This window comes from Sitophilus oryzae, unplaced genomic scaffold (genome assembly GCF_002938485.1).
Source record: "Sitophilus oryzae breed Bouriz unplaced genomic scaffold, Soryzae_2.0 scaffold_179_pilon_pilon, whole genome shotgun sequence".
Taxonomy (NCBI): Eukaryota; Metazoa; Arthropoda; class Insecta; order Coleoptera; family Curculionidae; genus Sitophilus; species Sitophilus oryzae.
In genome coordinates this window covers 2,595,309-2,618,188 of record NW_022146501.1, presented here as the reverse complement: position 1 = coordinate 2,618,188, position 22,880 = coordinate 2,595,309, and the positions used below count along the sequence as shown (strand labels likewise).

The 22,880-nt window shown below is 31.5% G+C and overlaps 1 protein-coding gene across 1 annotated transcript in view; it reads left to right on the top strand.

Moving 5' to 3' along the window:
* The first annotated feature begins 5,938 nt into the window (after window positions 1–5,938).
* Window positions 5,939–22,880, top strand: part of LOC115882901 (pyrokinin-1 receptor-like) — a 247,929-nt gene continuing 230,987 nt past the window's right edge. The window contains exon 1 of the mRNA XM_030901162.1: window positions 5,939–6,425. Within this exon, the coding sequence (XP_030757022.1) occupies window positions 6,163–6,425 (263 nt within the window). The 5' untranslated portion in view covers window positions 5,939–6,162. The remainder of the gene's footprint in view (window positions 6,426–22,880) is intronic.

Below are 22,880 nucleotides of genomic sequence, written 5' to 3'. Positions count from 1 at the left end.
ATAGTGGGCTTTTTCAGGCACAAGTGGTGTCTCATTTGACTGGAAGGTTCATCAATATCTAATAAAGAACACATTTTTTAAAATACAAATAATTTTGAGTTCTTGTCCTTATGATCAAGCCAAATATTAGCCAGATCGGCATTGCTTATCGATTTTACTCCATCTGAAAAGTATTATAAAATAAAGTTTGTCGCAAGCAGACGCAGGTGAACTATACAAAAATTAAAAGTGCATGAATATGACAACAAAATTATTCAATAAATACGATATGTTTTGATATTTTTTGCCTTTTTGAAGTTTGAAAACGTAAAATTTTTATTACTATTTAAGAATTATCTTAAAAAATAAACTTGTTTAGAAATAAATTTAAAGTACATGCCTTGTTTAACAATATCCATAGTGGCTTACAGTTGAGGGTTGGAACTTTTGGTGTTACACAGCAAAATAAAAACACTAAATCACCACATGAACTGAATGTTTATAATCATCTGCTGATGATGCTAACATGGTTAGCGAAACGCGCGTCCAGTGTAAAAGTAAAAGTGTTTTGGTGTATTGTGGCGATTTAGTGTTTTTATTTTGCATAGTGGCTTTCAATTAATAAGTACGTACCGTTTAACTCCATAATATACAGAACTACTACTAATGAATGTTATTCTTTTCACTGATAAGATAATGATCGCAAAATTTATTTTTAGTGAACATATTTGCTAACAAAAAACGTTGTTTATGAAAAATAATATACAGGATGGTTAAAAATTGCTATAAGTATAAAATTACATATTCAGATATTAGTAAATTTTAACTTTTTTTTTTCGATTTTTGTCCATGGGACGAGGCATTGTGAGGTGGCCGCGAGGGCCTATTGTAGCTCATGTATTGTATTGTATTGTCTTGAATTCTTACACCCAGCGCGCGGAATGAAGTTTCACTTCAAAAATACTTGTTATTTGTCTTTGTTTTTTTAACTGAAAATCAATTTGAATTTCGTCACATCAAAAGAGAAAAACAATATTAATTAACCGTTTTAATTAATATATTGTTAGACGTCGTGCCATTGAGAAATGCAATAAAGTTCACGTCTAGGGTATCCACAAATTAGAATTTTTTTCGATTGATTTACCTGAGCTCAGATCTCTAATCAACATTCTATCGCTTTTTTGCTTATAATAGTAATTAAACTACGTTCTAAATTTAATTTGAACATTCCAATAATATTTTGAAAATATATTGTTAAAATATTAACAATTGCAAACATTTATCACATTAAAAAATAGCTATATAAAAATAAAAATAACAAAATTTGAAAATATACAAACTAGTGTTATTTTTTTAATTTATTATTTAAAAAATTGGCACGTATAGCCGCCCATACTAAAATATATGTTAATAAAAAGTTGGTAGGCAGTTCTTTTGGTTTCAAAGTATAGTCTGCCCAACGAGAAGATCCTTGACAGTGATAGATGTGTCTGTCATTTTAATTTCAAAGTAGTTTATTTTATTTTACAAAGAAATAAGTTGGTACAACTGGAACGCATAGCAGGAAATATTAAAAATTTGATTGACAAGATGACAAGTGATTACTTCAAAATATTGTGAAAAAAACTGTATAAAACTGAAAAAACGTAATCGAGTTATTTTATTTAATAAAAACGGTATGTGTTAATACAAAATAAACAAGCACAAGACACTACATACCAAAAAAATATAAAAAAGAACTATTATTTACTTTCAAGCTTTATGAAACTACATACAACATAGGTAAATAAAACAAACTATTTTATTAATAATAACACCTACCAAATTTTATACCTTAAAGGTTGATTAATTAACTTTAATCTTAATTTTTTTAAACCAGTACCTTTTGACATTATTTTTCTGCAGTACTAAAATCCATTATTTACCTATCGTGTGATGTCGATATTTTACAGCTACTCCAGTTTTTAGTATGTGTTTAGTTTGATCCTTCTACCATATACAAGATGCACTTATCTACGACGAAATGGTATACAAACTTTATCGATGGCAACTTCATTGGTGTATAAGACTTTCTGCCTGGGCAGCGAGTATTAACCATAAACTGTGCTCTGGGTCTACAGTTAATTTTCACTCGATTTTTCCTCCACTTGACTTCAAAAGACACAAAACACACGTAATAATACGAATCAAAATGCATCATATTCCAAAACGCAGGGTATTTAACAAAAGTTGACACAAAATTATAACCTAGAATTTGGCAAGACTTTGACAAGCGTCAAAAATGACAAAAATCTAAAGGCGAGTTCATACACATCGGCGTCCGTTTGTCGTTCATCCTTCCGTCAAACCAATAGAATTGAAATACGACCTGTCATTTTTTAAATAAACCAATAAAACTGGTTAAAAACAACAAGAGACGACGCATGACGGATTTATATTTAAACCCATCCATAGTTAACTTAAAAAATATTAGAAACTTTTTTTAGTAAAATAAATAGATTGGTATAAACGTCATCTGCTTTTCTTCTGTCATCGTCTGTCGAAATCTTACCTGAGAAAAAAAACAGAGTATAAAGGAATACTTCCAATTTTGGTCCGCGGTTATTTTCCCTATCCGCCACCTGGGGTCGCGTCCGATGGGAGTTTGGAGTTCTCCACATGGATTTTCTCAAAAACGGACTACGGAAACACGGAATATCTCAAAAACTGCGACTTTTGATCTTGCTGATTTTGATGTTATTACAAATTTTGTTGCAAATATTATTCCTAAACTTAAATTGAAAACCGCGTTTCGCTAGCTACTGTAATTTTGGAGTTACGATTTTTTTAAATTTTTAACCCCCTCCCATACCAGTACCAACTAATGGCCAGATTCTCGGGTGTCACAGTATTTTTGTGCCAAATTTGGTTAAAATCGGTTTAGCGGTTTTTGGGATATCGTATTACAGACGGACAGACAGACAGACAGACAGACACCATGAAAATATTTTGTATTTAGGTCATTTATGACCCAAATAACTAATTTTGAGTGAATTTAAAAATCTTTTTTTTGCCGATTTTCTAAAAAATAATTATTTTATTTTGTAGATTTTCTTACAGTGACGTAATACCCAGAAGACTTTTAAATAAATTCGCCACAAGTATATAGACGTTATTTAACAAAAAATACTAGTTACACTTCTGTGCTTAACACAACACATTGGAATTTACATGTCACGCTATCTCCCAAGAAACTGTAAGAAACTTTGGGAGATGTTTCGAACTTCTGGCTATCGCAGTTTCACCCTCAGTGTCTCTAATTTCCCCTCCAAAAAAAAGTTATAAAAACAAAGACGATGCGCCCTGTTAAATCTGAGTTTTGCCCTACTCTGTGCTCTAATAAAAGTTGGTGAAATGTTGCCGTGTAATTTTCTGCTACATTTTTTATTATTTAATTTTCGAACTCTTCACTCGACGTAGAATCTGACGTGTCACGTAATCTGGCAAGTAACATGCATCTAGCAAGTTACGTCGAATTGAACAAACGACAATAAGTGTGTCAGCGCACACTGAAGTAGCACTGTCAAAAACGTGCCATCTGTCGTTGTAGCATGCCATGCCACTTCTTCAAAAATAGAACTGCTTCTACTTTTGCCACGTGATTTGGACTTCAATAAACGTTTTGTATCATTGATTGTGGCTTTTCTAACTAGCACATCAAAGGTTTCTTTTTTCATTCTCTAAAATGTTTGAAATCTAATAGCGACGCTTTGGATAATTTTGGTTCACATCAATTGAGTTTACAACTGCTAACAAATCTCTGAGAAAGACATGTTTACGCCACCGCCATATCACTTATATGTGCTTCCTGTAAAATCATGCAACGCTATTGCCATATCATTGCCATATATGTGCAACGTCACCTGCTAGTAGAGATGAGCAGAAAATCGCAAACTGCGATTTAATCGCAGCGATTGTAAATTCGCAATCGCAACCTGTGATTCCTTTCCATAGCAAACTGCGACTTGCGATTGAAACATATATCTGCCGATTTTGGATTTTTAGGCAACCAATATTACACCAGTTGCGATTTGCAATCGCAGTGAGCACGCGAACGAAGAGCTGCGAACGAAAATCACAGCATTGCGATTTTTGTTCGCACCGGCGGCGTTGCATCGACACGGCACTGAGAAGCCGAACGATGAGCTGCGAACGAAAATCGCAATATTGCGATTCTCGTTCGCCCCGGCCGGCGGCGGCGCGTCTTCAACACGGCAGTTGACAGGCGAACGAGGAGCTGAACGAAAATCGCAGCTCATCCCAGCATTGCGATTGCGATTTTCGTTGGCACCGGCGCGGCATCGGGAGTGGGCACGCCAACGAAGAGCGGCGATTGCGATTTTCGTTCGCAGCTTCCAGCACATCGGCCTAGACTAGATCGCAAAATCACATTCGCAATCAGGGCCCCGTAATTTTTATGAAGCGTTGGAAAATAGGCTTATATATGTTTATATACCGCATAATATATATAATTTATTAGTTTTAAATTTTGATAATAGTTTCAGATTTATAATATAATTATGGATTGAGAAGGTTAAAAAATTCTTGTTTTCGGTTATGACTAATTATAGTTACAGTTGCTCCCAGGTAATGATTCAGGTAAAATGATTCATAAAGAGAGTTTTGGATTCAAATTATAAAAAATTATCTATTTTTATCCTTTATTGACTAGAAGATATAGAACACGGAAAAGAAACAGCTCTTTTATTTATTATATTTTGTTATATATTATATTATTATAAACATTTTTATAACAATCCATAATATAATATAATTTTCTGAATATACTAACAGTTGTGGATCGGCTGCTATGTTAATTTAAATACATCCTTTAGAATCAGTTTCTTCATTTTAGAGAAATTGTAAATATAATAAAATGTGATATTGTCCTTTTATTTATCTAAAAGTTCGAAAGTTTGCACTTGCACTGGACGGGCCGTATCAAAGCCGTCGGCGTCGGCTTCTTTGAGTTACATATAAAGAAAATGTTTTTAAAAGAAAACAAGATAAAATAAACAGTTTTTTCTAGTTATCTGAATTAAGGTTGGCGGCAACCTTTTTATAATAAATTTTTCGTTGGTATACGTATACCTACTGTCTAAAAGCACATTCGAATATTTTGAACATTTTATGTATTTTTAATTTCCCTTTTAAATTTATTCGGTCTGTTCTAATCAAAAATGTTTAAAAAAAAGAAACTAAGTTATTTGTGGATTTTTTTTGGTAGGTAATTGATGAAAATTTTAAGTGCAATATGTGTACAGCAAAAATATCATAAAAAACACGCACTACAAATTTTAAAAGGCACATAGCATCGAAACACCCAACAGTTTCTTATTAAAAAAAAATTATTCCGTTATTTATTCTGTTTTTTATTAGAAATTTTGGGATTGAGCTTCCCAGATTACAGCCTACCAATTTAAAAATATCAACATCGCAATCGCAGGTTACAGTCGCAGCGATTTATAAATTACAATCGCAGTTTCAACTGCGATTGGAAAATCGCAGTTTTGCTCATCTCTACATGCTACGTCACTTTGGTGGGTGTTCTCCCTTAGTTCGGAGTACTTAGTTTTCAGCCCAAATACTCCTATCTCTGTTCCTGTTTTGGTTTTGAAAGTATAGGTATACCACGTTATGACATGGCTTTTTAACTGCTGAGCAGAGATTAACAAAGAAGACATTCTTGCTATAATCTTCAACTTGTACTTTTTACGCCTATTAAAAAATATTTTCATTTAATAAATTGCTACAAAAAAGTCTTTAACTGAAAATTGATTGATAAAAAACGAGAATCTTGCTGTATATCCTTTGCTTACGCTTTTTCATTCACAGTTTCGGCGCAAAAGTAGAATCGCGCCTCAACTTATACCTGACGCTCGCCACTGCTGGCGCTGTTTAGTCAGGACTGTAACCAGTGTCGCGTCCAAATTCGTCCTGCAAGCACAGACTGTACAGGCTGTCCTGAAAAAAGCCGCGCGGCGCGCGATATTTTGCGCTTGGGAAACTTTCCTTCACCATGAAAACTTGAAAAACATTCTTAACTCAATTTTTTTTAACATAAACATTATTTCCCATTAATCATGTGCTTTTTTAACTTAACTTTATTCAATGCAATGAAAACTTAATAGCGTTAAAATCATCATGGACTTAACCAACGAAACTCTTTGTAGTGAAGCGATCTATGGACCAAAAAGGGGAGAACTGTATATTGTGGTGCCGATCACTGTGGTTTATGTGCTGATTTTTATCACGGGGACTATCGGGAATATTACTACTTGTATCGTGATTTACAGGAACAAGTCGCTGCATACCGCGACGAACTATTATTTGTTTAGTTTGGCGTTGTCGGATTTGGTGCTACTAGTGTCGGGGTTGCCGCAAGAGATTTACCTCATTTGGAATAGGTGAGTTTTCCAATATTTATTTTTTGTGATTTTTCTATACAGGGTGAGTTTAAAATAAGTGCAAATATTTTTAGGGCTGGTAGACATCGATAAAAGAAATATATTTTCTCTTTATTGTTTTTCAAATTAGTCCAAAATAACCTAGATATTTTGCTTTGAAAATAAAAAAAAATATTTTTTTCTTTTAAATTTTGAGAATCTTTTCTAGGTTTTCTTTCTTGTAAATTTAATCTACTGCCTATGTTGCCATATTATGAAGATATTATATTTTTCACTAAAAATTAAAAAATTTCCAAAAATTTTTTCAAAAAGTTCCAATTTTTTTTTGCCAACAAATATCATAGACGTGTTTCTGGGGTGGAAATATACTACCTTTAAAAAAATTGCACTTATTTAGGAGCAGTATATTTCGACCCCAGAAACACGATTATGATTTTTTTTAAATTTGAAAATTTGAAATTTTTTGAAAAAAATTTTGGAGTTTTTTTTAGTTAAAAAACATAATGTCTTGATAATATGGCAACATAGGTAGTAGATTAAATTTACAAAAAAAACTCCAGTGATTTTCAAAATTCAAGCAAAAAATATTTTTTTTTGGAAATTTTCAAGGTAAAATGACTTGGTTATTTTGGACTTATTTCAAAAACGGTAAAGAGAAAATATGTTTCTTTTATCGAGATCTACCAGCCCGGAAAATATTTGCACTTGTTTAAGACTCACCCTGAATAAGTGCCAATCAGTGGTGTAGTTCAATAACAACAACATATCTATAAGGATTTTTGGGGAAATAGAGAGTTTAAAATTTTATATGTAGGTATTTTTATTTTTTTTAATTTTCAATTAAGAAACACGACAAGTCTTGGTAATATGGCAACATAGGTGGTAAATTAAATTTAGAGAAGCAAAATCACAAAAAAAATCAGTGGACGTCGAAATTTAAACAAAAAAAATGACTTTTTTAAATTTTTAAACTAAAATATCTCGGTTATTTAGGACTCGCCCTGTATAGTGAATAGTTTATTTTCAAATTTTAAATAATTGGTTAATTAAAGTTAGTCCTTAAAAATATACCATATACGTTGGAAGATAAAACGGCGTCAGTATTGGCTTGGAAATAAAATATGCTGTTATTTTACATGTAAATTTATATGGAGGAATTTTTACTTCATTTTAGATATTAATTTTTGGACAGGCACGAATAAAATTATAGAAACAAATGAAGAAACAAAATTAATATAAAAAGAAAAATAATATTTCACAACACACAAAGAACAAAGAAAAACACTTTTTAAATATCTAAATACGACTATTTAAGAATACTTTAGTTTTTTTTTTGACATTATATGAAGTCAAACTTCAAACTGATCTTTACTATCTAATAACTATTATTACTTAATATGAGGTAAAACGAAACAGCTTCAAACTTTCTGTATAAATGTGAGTATTTTTGGTTTGTGTTTGTTTTTAATTTTGTTATGTTAGGTTTATTGATGGCGCCCTCTACAAGCAGGAGTCATATCGATTTTAAAATCAAATTTCTCATGTCAAAAAACTTCCGGACAGCAATTTTCATCCATCGAAATTGGTTGAGAAATTAATTGAAAAAAATCGAAATAAAAATGAAACTTCTACACCCTGTATCTGCGAAACGAAGTATTTTAGTACATATATTTATAGGAACTTTTTTACTTATTTTTATGTGCACTATATGCTGCTAAAGTTTCCGGAATACAGTTGAGACCACCCTGTATATTAAAATTCATAGCACAAGTTTTTGAAATTAAATAAAAATATTCATATATCAGCACTGTTGCCAGATAATTTTATATGAAACTCATATTTAGTTGAAGTCTGTGAATGACACACGTAAGCATTTTAGGACATACATTTATATATATATATATATATACGAACTTTTGTACTCATGTTTATCTGTAAACAATTTGGACCACACTGTATACTGAAAAATAAAATAAAAAATATTAGACAAATATGTTTCATTTCTTAAAGTTTTATAACTACTTGAAAAACTATTTATTTAAATATTTTCTATGTAAAAAATGCCTCTGGTACAAAAATTAAATAATTAAAAAAATATATTATTTTGTAAGCAATTCTAACGATATTTTAATAATAATTTATGTATAAATTTTAGTGTATATTATTCGTAATTGGGCAATCTGTTATGATAATCAAATATAATCATCTTTTTAATAACTGTTAATAGGCGTAGGCTTATTTTTGATAAATAAATTATCTGCTCAATTATTTAGCAATACCTACTACTATAATTCAAAAACATATATTTTGATCAATGAATTTATTTATGTAATTAATTTAATTATTCTCTATTCAATTATTAATTAAAAATAACATGTATTTGGAAGATATTTGGCAATTGAATGCTGATAAATATTCTGTTGTTTAGTATGTTTAATTTCTAAATTCCGTTACTACTAATACAGGGTAGTTTTAAAATTCGACATCTACCATTGCTATCTCGAAAACTAAAACTCGTTTCGCTCCCATATAACATGGTGGGGATTATAATTGCTCGGTACACTGCAAGTTTCGATTTTGTACTCAAGTCATGATTGTAGAAAACGCTGTCTTTTAATTTCCAGAATGCTCTAGAGGCGCTGAATTTCAGAGTCGATAATGGCCCTTTCCGAAATCAAACTGCCGAGGTTGAATTCCGCTACATATTCCAATAGTTCTTCTCCGATTTTTATAACATTGTTGTGATCTTGATCCGGGGGAGTGCACATGATTTTAGTTTTATCGATATTCAACTTAAGTCCCATAGCCTCGTATGCCCATGTATATTTGTTCAACATTTCTTGCAATTGCTGTAACGTATTTGCAACTAGAGCACAGTCATCAGCGTATTGAAGTTCTGTGATGAATTTTGTACGTGTTTTTGCCCTGAGTCTTTTTATGTTGAACAGACCGCCGTCGTATCTGTGTCTAATGCCCAAACCTCTCTCCTGTAGTTTGCTGTCCACTATAATGGAGAGCGCTGCCATGAATATATTGAATAGGAGAGGTGCTAAGACACATCCCTCCCTAACGCCTGTGTTTGCTAGGAAGGGATTGTTCAGTGATCCATGATATGACACTCTTGATTTGTTGTTATGGAGGCTTTTACACACTGTTAGAAACTCGTTGTGTACTCCGAACTTTTTCATAATTGCCCAAAGCACATCTCTGTTTACAGAGTCGAAGGCTTTGGTTAGATCGATGAATGCAACGTAAAGTTTAGACTGCTGCTCTTTTACTTTTTCCTGTAGCTGGCGGATGGAGAATATGGAATCGACCGTACCGCGGTTGGTGCGAAAACCCGTTCGCGATTCTGGGAGGATTTTTTCTATATGTGGGTGCAGGCGGTTTGACATAATTTTTGCAAGAATTTTTCCTCCGATAGCCAGTAGTGAAATTCTTCGGTAGTTTCCGCAGTTTGATGCACTTCCTTTGTTCTTAAATATATTCACTATATTCGCGTTGCCAAAGTCCTGAGGTACCTCTCCGCTTTCCCATATGACATCGAAGAGAGCCTTAAGACGACCAATAAGTTTTTTACTGAGGTATTATGTTGAGCTATTATCGAAATCTATAGAAGATACGAGGATGGACCAACACAATCAAGTTTTCTTCTTTTTTTTATTAAAGTCTTTTAATTTTGAAGAAGAAAAAATGTCACAGGTTAAAAAAATAATCAAACCAATTTTAAAAAAACTACTAATTTTAGATGAAAAAAAAAACAAAGCTATGAACCTATGGCTATGAACGTATCAGTTAGATAAAATAATAGACGAGACCAACAATAAAGTTTATTGAGTGCTTTACAACCACATAACCAGTGTTCACTTTTATAAACATTTTCACCAAAATGACGAATACACGATTTTAATTTAGAATTAATGTTCAAAATATGCTTTGGAGGTCCTTCTTCAATAGTTTTTAATTTTTCTGAATACACCATAGAACTGAAGGATGATGCAAAATTATTTTTATTTTACGGTCGCACTCAGAATCGGTCATCGCGACGCGCGACGGTATTTTTTATTTTATACCGCCAACGAGATGTGTTGAAAAGACCGCCTCACCCGCCGCACAGTGGGGTATTTGACACTGATAGTTGATCGACATTTTTTTATGTAGACCTTATATAAATTATTGCTATTTTCAATTAAAGAGGAAATAATATGAACAAAATAAAGGATAATTCGTCGATTCAAAAAAAAGAAAGAAAAATCACTGTTCCAATGTTTCAACGGTCAGTGCCAGTAGTAGTATCGCAACTACTACTACTAATGCTACGACTGATCCGCGAGCAATGCCCATACCGCTAAAGTCGCTACTAATGCCAAATTGTGCTATACTGCTAATGGCACTAATGCGATCGCTTTGTACACAACAATGCCATCGCGGTTTACACCTCGCATTAGTATATCACTGATTGGCAAATTAGAGGAAACCAAGAATGTTTTTCTCATTTTATCAGCAAAGTCGCAAAAATTCGCAGTATTTTATTTTACTGTATGAAAGCCCAATGTTTACTAAGTAAAACGTATATAGACAATATGCTGAATTCTTCGAAATGCGCAACTAAATCTCTAAGTATAATAAAAATGTCACAAATTTAATCAAATTTTCTGAACGCCTAACTTTTAGTTGCAAAAAAAATCGTTGGTATAGAGAATATCAAAATAAATAATACGTTTTTGTAGAATACATACCTGCAGCTTGCTGAGCCATTTTCAATCAAAACTATAACATAAACGTAAAAAGAGCACAAGAACAACAACAATTTATAATTTTAAACATAAAATTTAGCCATTTACCTCTTATCTGTGAGAAGTAACAACTTTGACGTTTCGTTGAAACAAATGAATGCAACTAAACACACCCATAGCAACGCCATTCATGGCAGAGATGATTTAACTTATCATTTATCTTTTTTTGGGAAATCTTAAACACATTTGCTTTTTCGAATTTCGATCACCTTTTTCATGCTAATACCCCACCGTGCGCCGGCTAAAACAGCGAACAGGAGAGGTAATCTTATAGACAAAAAAATAAAATAAAAATGGAAATATCTCTATAAATACTCGGAATTTTATTATTTTATTTACCCTGTATTTTCAAATTATCCGTATATCGTTTAGGCAACATTAATTTATTTTGGACTTCATTTACGAAGTCATAATGCCACACGAATCTAATTTTAACTCCTAATAAAGTAAATATTATTCAAGTACAAAACTTTTTGTTTACCAAATTCTAATATGAAAATCAAGTATAGTTAGAACGATTAACTTTGAAAATACCATAGCACAACTTTTAGGCTAGGGTTATTAAAGAACAAACTAAGGGTTAAACTTGGCTACATTAAAATTCAATTTATAGTTGTTTAAAACTAAAGAACTATTTAATAAATGATATGAAACATTTTATTGGCTAAATTCCAATTGTTATGAGACAAAATATTAATATTAATTATACAGGACCACAGAGACATACTACAGAGACAGAGTTATACACGATGTCCCAATATTCCGTGGAGATAAAATGTCAATCAACCTCTATACAGGATACTCGAAATTGAAATGAATCTTCAACACCCTGTATCTCCGAAAAGAATCACTTTAGGACATACATTTATACGAACCTTTTTACTTATTTTTATCTGCAGAATATGATGTGGAAATTTTCCAAATATAATTCGGGCCACCCTGTATAAACAAAAATTATTACTAAACAATACATAACACTAATAGACTAACATTTTTAACACTAGTATTATTTTTTTATAAACAGTACAATGAATTGGTTCTTTATTGTCTTTTCATTAAGAATTCTTCATTCAATTGCTTAAATTAAATATTCATTATTCAACATTTTCTCGATATATAATTATTGAATTAATAATGAATTACATAAATCGAAGGAACTATTTCTACAAACAAGTTTATTCGAGAATCGATTAATAACATTTAGGTATACTCTCGGGTATACTATATACTATACAGGGTTGTTCACCACATACGACACGGAGTATTGTAGCTAAACGATTAGATTTTTACAAAATGTAAGTTTTGGGTTCGTTGAAGGACTATTAGAGCTACAATTTAAAAATATTTTTACAAGATACAGAGTGTCCCAAATAAATAAAAAATATCAAAGTTGTATTTTTTTAAATGGAACACCCTGTATATTATTGCATTTTCAGTTTCTACGATTAAAATAAAGGTAAATTTGATTAAGGTTTATTACACTTAAACCTTACCGTTTTTGAAATATTTTCAATTTTGCTAAATTGCAGTTTAAATTTTAAGGCTTCATTTCTCCGAGGATCTCAAAGTTTTTAATACTAAATATTTACTGAAGTTTATTTATTGATTAGTTATTGTGTTGCAATAATAAAAATTATACTACCTTATACAGAGTGTCTAAAAATTTATTTTAAATAATTACTAGTTCTAAACGGCTATAACTTATTTACTTTAAATAGAACACCCTGTATATTTTATGAGAATCAGATGCACAATTTAATTATCTATCAAATTGTATTATACCACCTCTTACCTATTCTTTCAAGTTTTCGTAGAAAATGCATTTTCTTATAATTTAGACCTCATTTATCAATATACCCATGGAATATTGACATTTTAGATTGTTTTTAAAACAACAAATGTAAAAAATGTACAGGCTAGTAATATTATCGTTTTTAGTAAAACGATAATATTACTAGCCCATTTGTATGCAAAAAGAAAACTATCTAAATTCTTGATAAAAGAGTATATCATTAATTAAATATACCACCAGTATTTCCGCCCAAATACTAATTAACTACATACTTAATTGTGTTCGTTAATAAATTATTCTAAATAAATGTGGATTTGAATCAGAAAATAATATAATAATAAGTTATGAAAATGAACGTCTCTGTTGTTATAAATAAGCATTTGTCAAAAAATTAAATATCATTTTTAAGGTGTTACTTTTTACCACACTGTCTAATACACATACATAATTCACTTTTTTAGTATTTGGAGCAATTATTATTAATCAACGCAAACAGTCAATTAATGTAATTTGAATACTGGAATCATATTAATAGGTCCCCTTTAACAAATATTTAAACAGTTTTTTTTATTTTTTAATGAAATAAACGAACTATATCGACAATATTAGTATCTGTACTCTTTAAAAATTTGGTACATCTTTAAAAATAATCTAAAATGTCAGTATTCCATGGGTATATTGATAAATGAGTTCTAAATTACAACAAAATGCATTTTCTACGGAAACTTGAAGAGATAGGTAAAAAACGGTATAATACAATTTGATAGACAATTAAATTGTGCATCTGATTCTCATAAAATATACAGGGTGTTCCATTTAAATCAAACAAGTTATTGCCGTTTAAAGCTAGTAATTATTTAAAATAATTTTTTAGACACTCTGTATAAGGTAATAAAGTTTTTATTATTGCAACACAATAACTGATCAATAAATAAACTTCAGTGAATCTTTAGTATTAAAAACTTTGATACCTTCGGAGAAATAAAGCCTTAAAATTTATACTGCAATTTCACAAAATTGAAAATATTTCAAAAACGGTAAGGTTTAAGTGTAATAAACCTTAATCAAATTTACCTTTATTTTAATCGTAGAAACTAAAAATGTAATAATATATAGGGTGTTTCATTTAAAAAAATAAAACTTTGATATTTTTTTATTTATTTGGGACACACTGTATCTTGTAAAAATATTTTTAAATTGTAGCTCTAATAGTCCTTCAACGAACCCAAAACTTACAATTTGTAAAAATCTAGTCATTTAGCTACAATACTCCTTGTCGTATGTGGTGAACAACCCTGTATACTTTTATAGAATAAAATATATCATATAGAAAAAAAGTTAAGTTTTTTAATCACACTTTTTTGAAGCACCTTGTATAGTGCTTCAAAAAAGTGTGGCGGATATAACATATGTTTTTTTTTAAATGCAATACCCTATTTTTTATTTTCTTTTTAGATTCTGCGTAAAATTCCATAAGCTTTTTATATATAATGTTATATACCTAAAATTAATACTTTTTGTAATATTTCAATTTGTTTAAACAAATGTTAAATTGCAGCGTGGTAAAAAATTGCCAGTGGTGCCACTGTTTCTAAAGTTGGAGTACCAATATTTGGTAGGAGAGTTTTATAGAGATGAAAAAAAAGATATATGTAAAGATATTTTAGTTAAATGATACAGGGTGTTCAAAATATATCTATGAATTTCAACTACTTAAAATTAAAAATCTCAAATTTTTTAAATGGGACATCCTATATATTATCATTTTTTCTGGTAGTTTTTACAAAACTCTTCAACTTTTATTAAGTAAGTCGCATACCTATTTTTAATAGTTTGCGATTTATTCCAATTTTTTCTATTTTTACCCATATTTTTAATACAATTACCCTATAAAATCATAGTTACCATGACAAAACAAACTATTTATTACTTATCTTTAACAAGTAGCTTAATAATTAGTTACAAATGTTGGTGTTAGTTAAATTTAATTAAATTTACTCAAATAAACTAAAATCGCAGTCGTGAATTTCTTGGTGTATTTCCATATTATGTAAGATGACACTTGGATTTTTCATGGGGGCGAATAGCCACAGATTAAGGTAATACTAGATTACCTCATTGTTGACGACTATTGATATAGGAATTTTCTTCGACACACAGTAAAGTTTTTTCTCGTAGTAATTCTGGTTTATAATTCATTTGGTAAAATCAATATTACCTACTACTGCCGCGAAACCGTCCCATTACACAGCGAAGATGTTTTCTAGATATGTAATCTACATCTATTATACTTATATTAATACTACTTAGCAAAGTACTATATAATATATAGTACTAAACCGAAAAATATGTTTTTCTTGGCTTGTTCGTGTTTATCAGTCACATTGACTAATTCATTTCAGGAAAATCTGTAACGATTATCTCTACCATTTATACTTATTACAACAAATTAAACTAAAATTCAAATTTTGTTCTTAACTTGCTTGAAAAACAAAAAATTTTGATAATTATTAGTAGTGGGAACTATCGAATGAATACTATCGAAACATTCGATAGTTGCAATTCATTCGAATAATTCGATAGCTAGTAAAAAAACATTCGTTGAAAACTATTCGAATAAAAATTATCGAATAGATGCGTCATCTGCCTTGAAATATTGTATTCTAGTAATTCGGCAGCAAAAACATTCATTTATAAAATTCATTCATTTATGAAATTCATTTATTCGTCAGGATCGATTATAATAAAATATAACTGGATTTTAGTTGTCGCCCGGCGACGTAGGTTTCTTTCCGAGAAACCCGACAGCGGTCGGTGGCAATGCTATGAAAGAAGCCGGCATCTTTGATTTTTTGCGGAGTCATATAAAGATAAGAACACATTATTTTTTTTATTGAGGTGCTAGTATTTAGACAGAAAATACATTATGAAGGGCGCTGTTGCCATATATTGGTATTAGTTGATATTATCAAAGAATATTATTGTTTGGCTTTAGTTAGTTAGGGATAGTATGTATAAATATTTTGCATTTTTTTTTATTAATATTCTGTTGTTAGGTTAGGTTAGGTTAGATAATAAAATATTTTGGATGTAGGAAAATGATTTTTAATGTTTTTTAAGCAAAGACTGGTTTAATAAAAATAATAATAACCGTAATAATTTGTTATACCTATAACAACAAAATTTAAAATAATTTAATACAAACATTTTTTTACGTAGTGGCAAAATATAAACAACAAATTAGATGTCAAAATTATTTATATTAGATCCTATTTAAAAATAATATAGTCTTTACATTTTTTGTGGCAACGTTGGTTTATTAAATAATAATAATTACAGAACTAATTTGTTATATTAACAACAAACTTTAAAATCATGAAATATACACATTTATTAATTTTCTAAGCATGCAGTGTAATGGAAGGAAAATATAAATAAAAAATTAGAAATCAAAATTATTTATATTAGGTACTTTATATTTACTATTTAAAAATAATATTTACTTTTACTGGCATTTACTTTAAAAAATAAATGAAATATTTCTTCGCAAAAAACTACATGTAAGAGAATTTAGTATAAACAAAAAACAAACATTGTTAACTTTTTTTTTAAATTGGCACGTGTAAAACTTTCAATTTAATTTCCACCCCATAGTTAGAGTTCGAGAACCATTTACTTAACCACATTACTTAAATATGATTATTAAGTTCAACTAATTCGTATTATTAAAACATCTAAAATACAAATATGTATTTTTAAAATTAATTCTAAGTTCATCTCATCTCTCTTAAAAATTGCTACTTCTCAAAATTTCCCATTAAAAAATAGACCTATAGACCATATAAAATAAAATAATTGAAAGATCGGGCTAGGGAAAATCACACAAATTTTCGGAAAAATTTTGACACCTGCACACGCACACAATCGTCAATTAAAAAAAATACTATTTTAGTATTTTAAATATTTTAATAAACGCCAAAATAGCACAGTATTTATAAGGTGAAGTTATAAAAATTTGGAAGAACTAATAATGCACTGACGCACACAAAAATCAAACGAATACTAAATTTCATTTATCAAAAGCATTCGATAGTCGTGGCTCAACGATAACCATTTAGTCGCACGGCGAGGTTGTCACATATGCTTTAGTATACAAATGAATGAATGATTTTATTCGAATAAAACCATTCGATAGTTGAAATCATTCATTCAGTAACCATTCGATAGTCTAATTCATTCGATAGTTCCCATCGCTAATAATTATTACTTTTTGTCATGGCAACTATGTTACAGCGCAATTGTATTAAAAATATGGGCAAAAATAGAAAAAAATGGAATAAATCGCAAACTATTAAAAATAGGTATATGACATACTTAATAAAAGTTGAAGAGTTTTGTAAAATCTATCAGAAAAAATGATAATATATAGGGTGTCCCATTTAAAAAATTTGAAATTTCTTAATTTTAAGTTGTTGAAATTCAAAAATATATTTTGAACACCCTGTAAGATCTAACTAAAATATCTTTACATAGGTCTTTTTCTATATCTCTATAAAATTCTCCTACCAAATTTTAGTTGTCCAACTTCAGAAACAATGGCATCACTGACAATTTTTTACCACACTGCAATCTAATATTTGTTTAAACAAATTCAAATATTATTAAAAGTATTAGTTTTAGGTATATAACATTGTATATAAAAAAGTTATGGAATTTTACGCAGAATCTAAAAATAAAATAAAAAATAAGGTGTTGCATTTAAAAAAACATATGTTATATTCGCCAAACTTTTTTGAACCACCCTGTATACTCTATTATAATTTTAAAATGTGTATCTTATCCGTCCCTATAACTCTTATATTTAATTTTTTTTTGTAAACCTTGAAACAAATGAGATAATGAACTTTACTCTATAGTTGACTCACCCTGTACACTGCAATACGATTTCTATATTCTTTATGTTTGGCCATCCATATGAAGGGCTTATTTTCGTATAAATCCATAAATTCCAAACAACATCATTTGAAGACTGCACGGGAAAACCCGGTTTTGTCCATTTTAATTGGAGCCGAGGAAAATGCAATTTAGTGTTTTTAAAGAAATATGTTATTTTCGGTTGAATGATTAGAAAAATATATATTACTACCAATTCTGAATTATTAATATTGTGAATTAACGCCATATTCTGAAATACCGAAATAAAAATGTCAAAATGCCAAACAAAACAGGGGAAAACGAGGGATGTCCAATTAAAGGTTGTATAAACCCTAAATCTAAACTACTATTTTTTTGTTGTAGGAAGAAAATTAATATTTAAGTAGGTTTTTATTACATACATAAATTTATAACATATAATAATAATTGCAAGATGCATAATGGCAATGCGAAACCTGGACACTTTAAAAGGCTATTATAACGAAACTGGAGGTCGCACAACGCTCAATGGAACGAAATATGCTGGGAATAACCAAAAAAGACCGTAAAAGAATAGAGTGGATACGACAAAAGACCCAGATAATAGATGTCATCGACAGAATCAAATCTCTCAAGTGGCAATATGGCCAGGACACATGGCAAGAAGGACGGACAACCAGGGTGCGGTAGTAGTTAATTAAGACGTAATATACCTGATTAACTACGTGTAGTTATTCTTCAAAAACTACGTTTTTCCCCGTTCATTAACTACATGAAAACTACTTTAATAAACTATGTATTGATATTATGAATAATTTTGCTTTATATGAGGGGTTTGAATAATATGATGTGTGAATATTATATTTAAAGCCATATTTCTTCTGTTTTCTTAAATACATTGTGTTTTCTAAAGCTTCAACTTATTATAACCTCACCTCAAACCTTTGATATTTGAAAGTTACATACATAGGTTACATAAACTACAGCCTCTACATAAACTACATTAACTACATGTAATGTAGTTTATGTAGTTTTTAAAAGTAACATGTAGTTTTCCGAACCCTGCGGACAACAGATGGACCGCAAAAATTACAGCATGGTAGCCGCGAGGAATTAAGGGACTTAGAAGAACCAACCTTGGGGATAGGATTATGATATTAGAAAATTGGCAGGGATAACTTAAGCCCGCATTGCCAAAAATAGACAACAAAGAGAGTATATATTGGAAATGGTTGAATAAGCTGAAAATGATGATGATCACGATAACATAACTTAGAATTGAAAATTATTATGACATATAAAACTTTGAGAAAAAGCAATGATCTGAAAACAATTTTATTGTTTATACAAGAAAAAGTTTTTACTGTGAATTTGAAGAGGAAAAGAGACACACTTACAAGAAGGAAGGATAACAAATAAACTTTACAGGATGAATTTAAAAGTTTTAATAAAGTTTGACTCAAGCTGAAAGACTGAGGAAAAAATATAAATTAAAAAGAATTTTGTAGCGACATTGTTATATGGAGAAATTTTTGTAATCTGGCAGCATAAAAAATTGAGTTTTGTCTGTATGAAGAAAAATAGGTACCAAAAAGTTTTAGGTAAAATAATATGATTTATAGTTGACTTTACTTTGATTATCTTAAAAATTAAGTAAGTAAAATTATGCTTTAGTGTAGTTTCCAAATACTTCTCATAAAGTTAAATTTGATCGTCTTTGATATTATCGATTATTATTATTCGAACCACGAGAGGAGGTCTCACGCCATCTCAAAAGCGTCCTAAACTTTTTGTTCGCTGGACAAGTTTATAGATTAAATAAAGAACCACTAAGATTAGATCTCCTCAGGGCCCATCCGTGTTGTAGGAAAACTTACAACAATGTATTTGTTTTCGTCTTCGAGATATTCGAGAGGGAGGATTCAATAAACCCTCTACGTCGCCATAAATAACACTTTAAGAATAGTGTGCTTAGAATAAAACGAGAGGATATTATGTATATAAGAAACTTTATCGATGGATCCTTTTACCTTGTTAAATTTAGTTAATGTAATGCCGCTGGTGTTGGAGACACTTAACTGTAAAATATAACTTTCGATATAGTGGATATCGCGTATCTTCAAACAAAACACGGCAAAAGAATCAGTTTTTGGAGGAAATATCTTTTAAATATATACACTCACCGGCAGGAAAAACGGGCACCTTTAAATTTTAAGACAGGGATACGAGTATAAAGTTCTATACAGGGTGTTTCAAAACAAATGCGAAAAACTTCAGGGGGTGATTCCTTGTTCAAAATAAAGGGTAGTTTGCTTCATAAACGTTGGGTCAAAAGTCAACCATTAGGGAGATATCGCGGTACAAAGATGGCGGAAAAATAATGTTTTTATTTTTTATCTTGAAAACGAAAAGAGATAGTTAATAAAAGTTATAAAACTTTTATACTAAGTATCAAAAGTATCACATAATAAGGAACAAATTCACAAAATATAGATTTGTTATTTCTTTAAATTGATCAACAAACAAAGTTTTTAGGTTATGTTTTCACTGTTATTTAAAAAAACTACATTAGTTACATAAACTACACATTTACTACTTGACGTTTAAAAAACTACTTGTGACATGTAGTAAATGTAGTTTATTAATTACTACGTGTAGTTTAACAACTCTGGTTACAGTTCACATTCAAGACTCAACCTTTTTACATAGGCCGTTATGTCCGAGGGTGATATGTCTCCTAGGTCTGATAGGTCTAGCATGGGTTTGTCAAACATCTCAAACCTGGTCCTGCCCCCAGCGGGGCAGGTACACATAACGTGCTTCATTGTTTCGTCATCCTCCATATAGAGTCGGCATTCGGCGTCTTCCACCAGACCCATCCTCTGTAGGTGTGATCTCAGCCGGCAGTGGCCCGTGTACATTGCAGTGAGTGTACGCGCTCCATTCCTACCAGCCTTTAGGAGTTCTCCTGTTCTATGTTTGGATGGCCGTGTTAGAATTTTCTTGGCATGTTCCATTTCGGGACTGTCATTCCAGTCCCGGAACGTCACTCCCCTAACTCATTCACAGAGCCTGTCTCTTGCGAGATTTTTTTGGAACGCTAAGTGTCGGTTCTGGGCCCACGAATGGCGAGCCTGCACCAATTTTGGCGAGGGAATCAGCACGTTCATTTCCCTCTAGGCCTACATGTCCCGGTATCCATATTAGCGATACTTCGTTCCTATCTCCTAATATATTGAGTAGAACTTCCCACCACTACATATTTTCATACAAGGCGAAGCCAGATCTCTCATGCACAGGTTAATTCACGGTCAGCAGCACATAAGCCAAACGCATAGTGCTGCTAACCAGAAGCTAATCGAAGAGCTAAAAGCAGACAAAGTACTGGCATTACCAATTGATGCAACATCTACTAGGTATAGCTTAAACAACAAATTTAATATAACCATACCAGGAAGGGAAGACTGGAGTAAAGGTGTACGCATTCAAGCTGAGGCAACGTGGTATACAGACGGCTCAAAAACGTCAGAAGGCGTAGGAGCTGGGATAGTAGGGTCGAAACAAGGGAGATCCTTCCACGTAAGCCTATCTAAGGATGTCACAATTTTCCAGGCAGAAATAACGGCAATCCACTATTGTGTAGAAGAAATAATAAGGCAACAAAGAACAAATCGTTCTGTGGCCATCTTCACAGACAGCCAAACGGCGCTAAAGGCACTCGGCTCCGCGGAGGTCAATTCTAGACTAGTGTGGGACTGTGTGCGTGCTCTGAATACTTTGGGCGAACGTAGCAATGTTACGTTGGCCTGGGTGCTAGGGCACGAGGGTCACAAGGGTAACGAAAAGGCAGATGAAAGGGCCAAGGAAGGCTCATCAATGTCATTCATAGGCCCAGAACCCTTCTGCGGCGTTGCAAAGGCGGTCACGAGAATGGCCACGGAACGATGGATGGCCAACAAATTTCTAGAATGGTGGAGAAACTCACCAGGGCAGAGACAGGCGATAAGGCTCATTGTAGAACATTAGCCAAAATTCACGGTAGACTTGATAAGCAAGGACAGAAAGACAGTCAAAGCTGTAGTAGGTTTACTAACAGGGCATTGTAAGCTAAATAGGCATCTAAAGCTGATGGGATTGACAGACGAAGCTATGTGTAGGTTCTGCCAATCTGAAGAAGAAACGTCAGAACACATTTTATGTCGGTGTGACAGCCTGGCGAATGTGTGGTTCCCGGTAATGGGCAGCGATCGGCCATTGCCGAAGAGCTACATGGAGGGTTCAGTCTCCAAGTTGCTAAACTTTGTGAAAAGGATAGGACTGGAGAATGTAATCTAAGGATCAGAAGAGGACCACAATAGATCTGAGAAGGTCGCAGTGGATCAGGCCGAAAGCCACCTCTAAGAATCTAATCTAACTTAATATATCGAGTAGTTTCTTACAATGAAGAATCGTCATAGACGTGCTTTTCGTTGCCTCAAGTGCTTTCAATGCGGCTTGACTATCCGAAAATATGCATATTGTTTTCCCGGTGTATTGCCGTTCTACCAGCAGTTGCACAAAGGTTTCAACAGCATTTAGCTCAGCTTGGAAAATTGTGGTGTGTTTTCCAAGACTGTGGCAGATCTCAGTCATTGGACTGCTGCAGTAAATTACTGTATAAGGTAGTATAATTTTTATTATTGCTCCACAATATCTGATCCATATATAAACTTCAGTAAATATTTAGTAGTAAAAACTTTGATACCCTTGGAGAAATGAAGCCTTAAATTTTTTACTGCAATTTCACAAAATTGAAAATAATTCAAAAACGGTAAGGTTTAAGTGTGAGAAACCTTTATCAAATTTACCTTTTTTCAATCGTAGAATCTAAAAATTGAATAATATACAGGGCGTTCCATTTAAAAAAATACAGCTATAATATTTTTGCTTATTTGGGGCACTCTGTATCTTGTA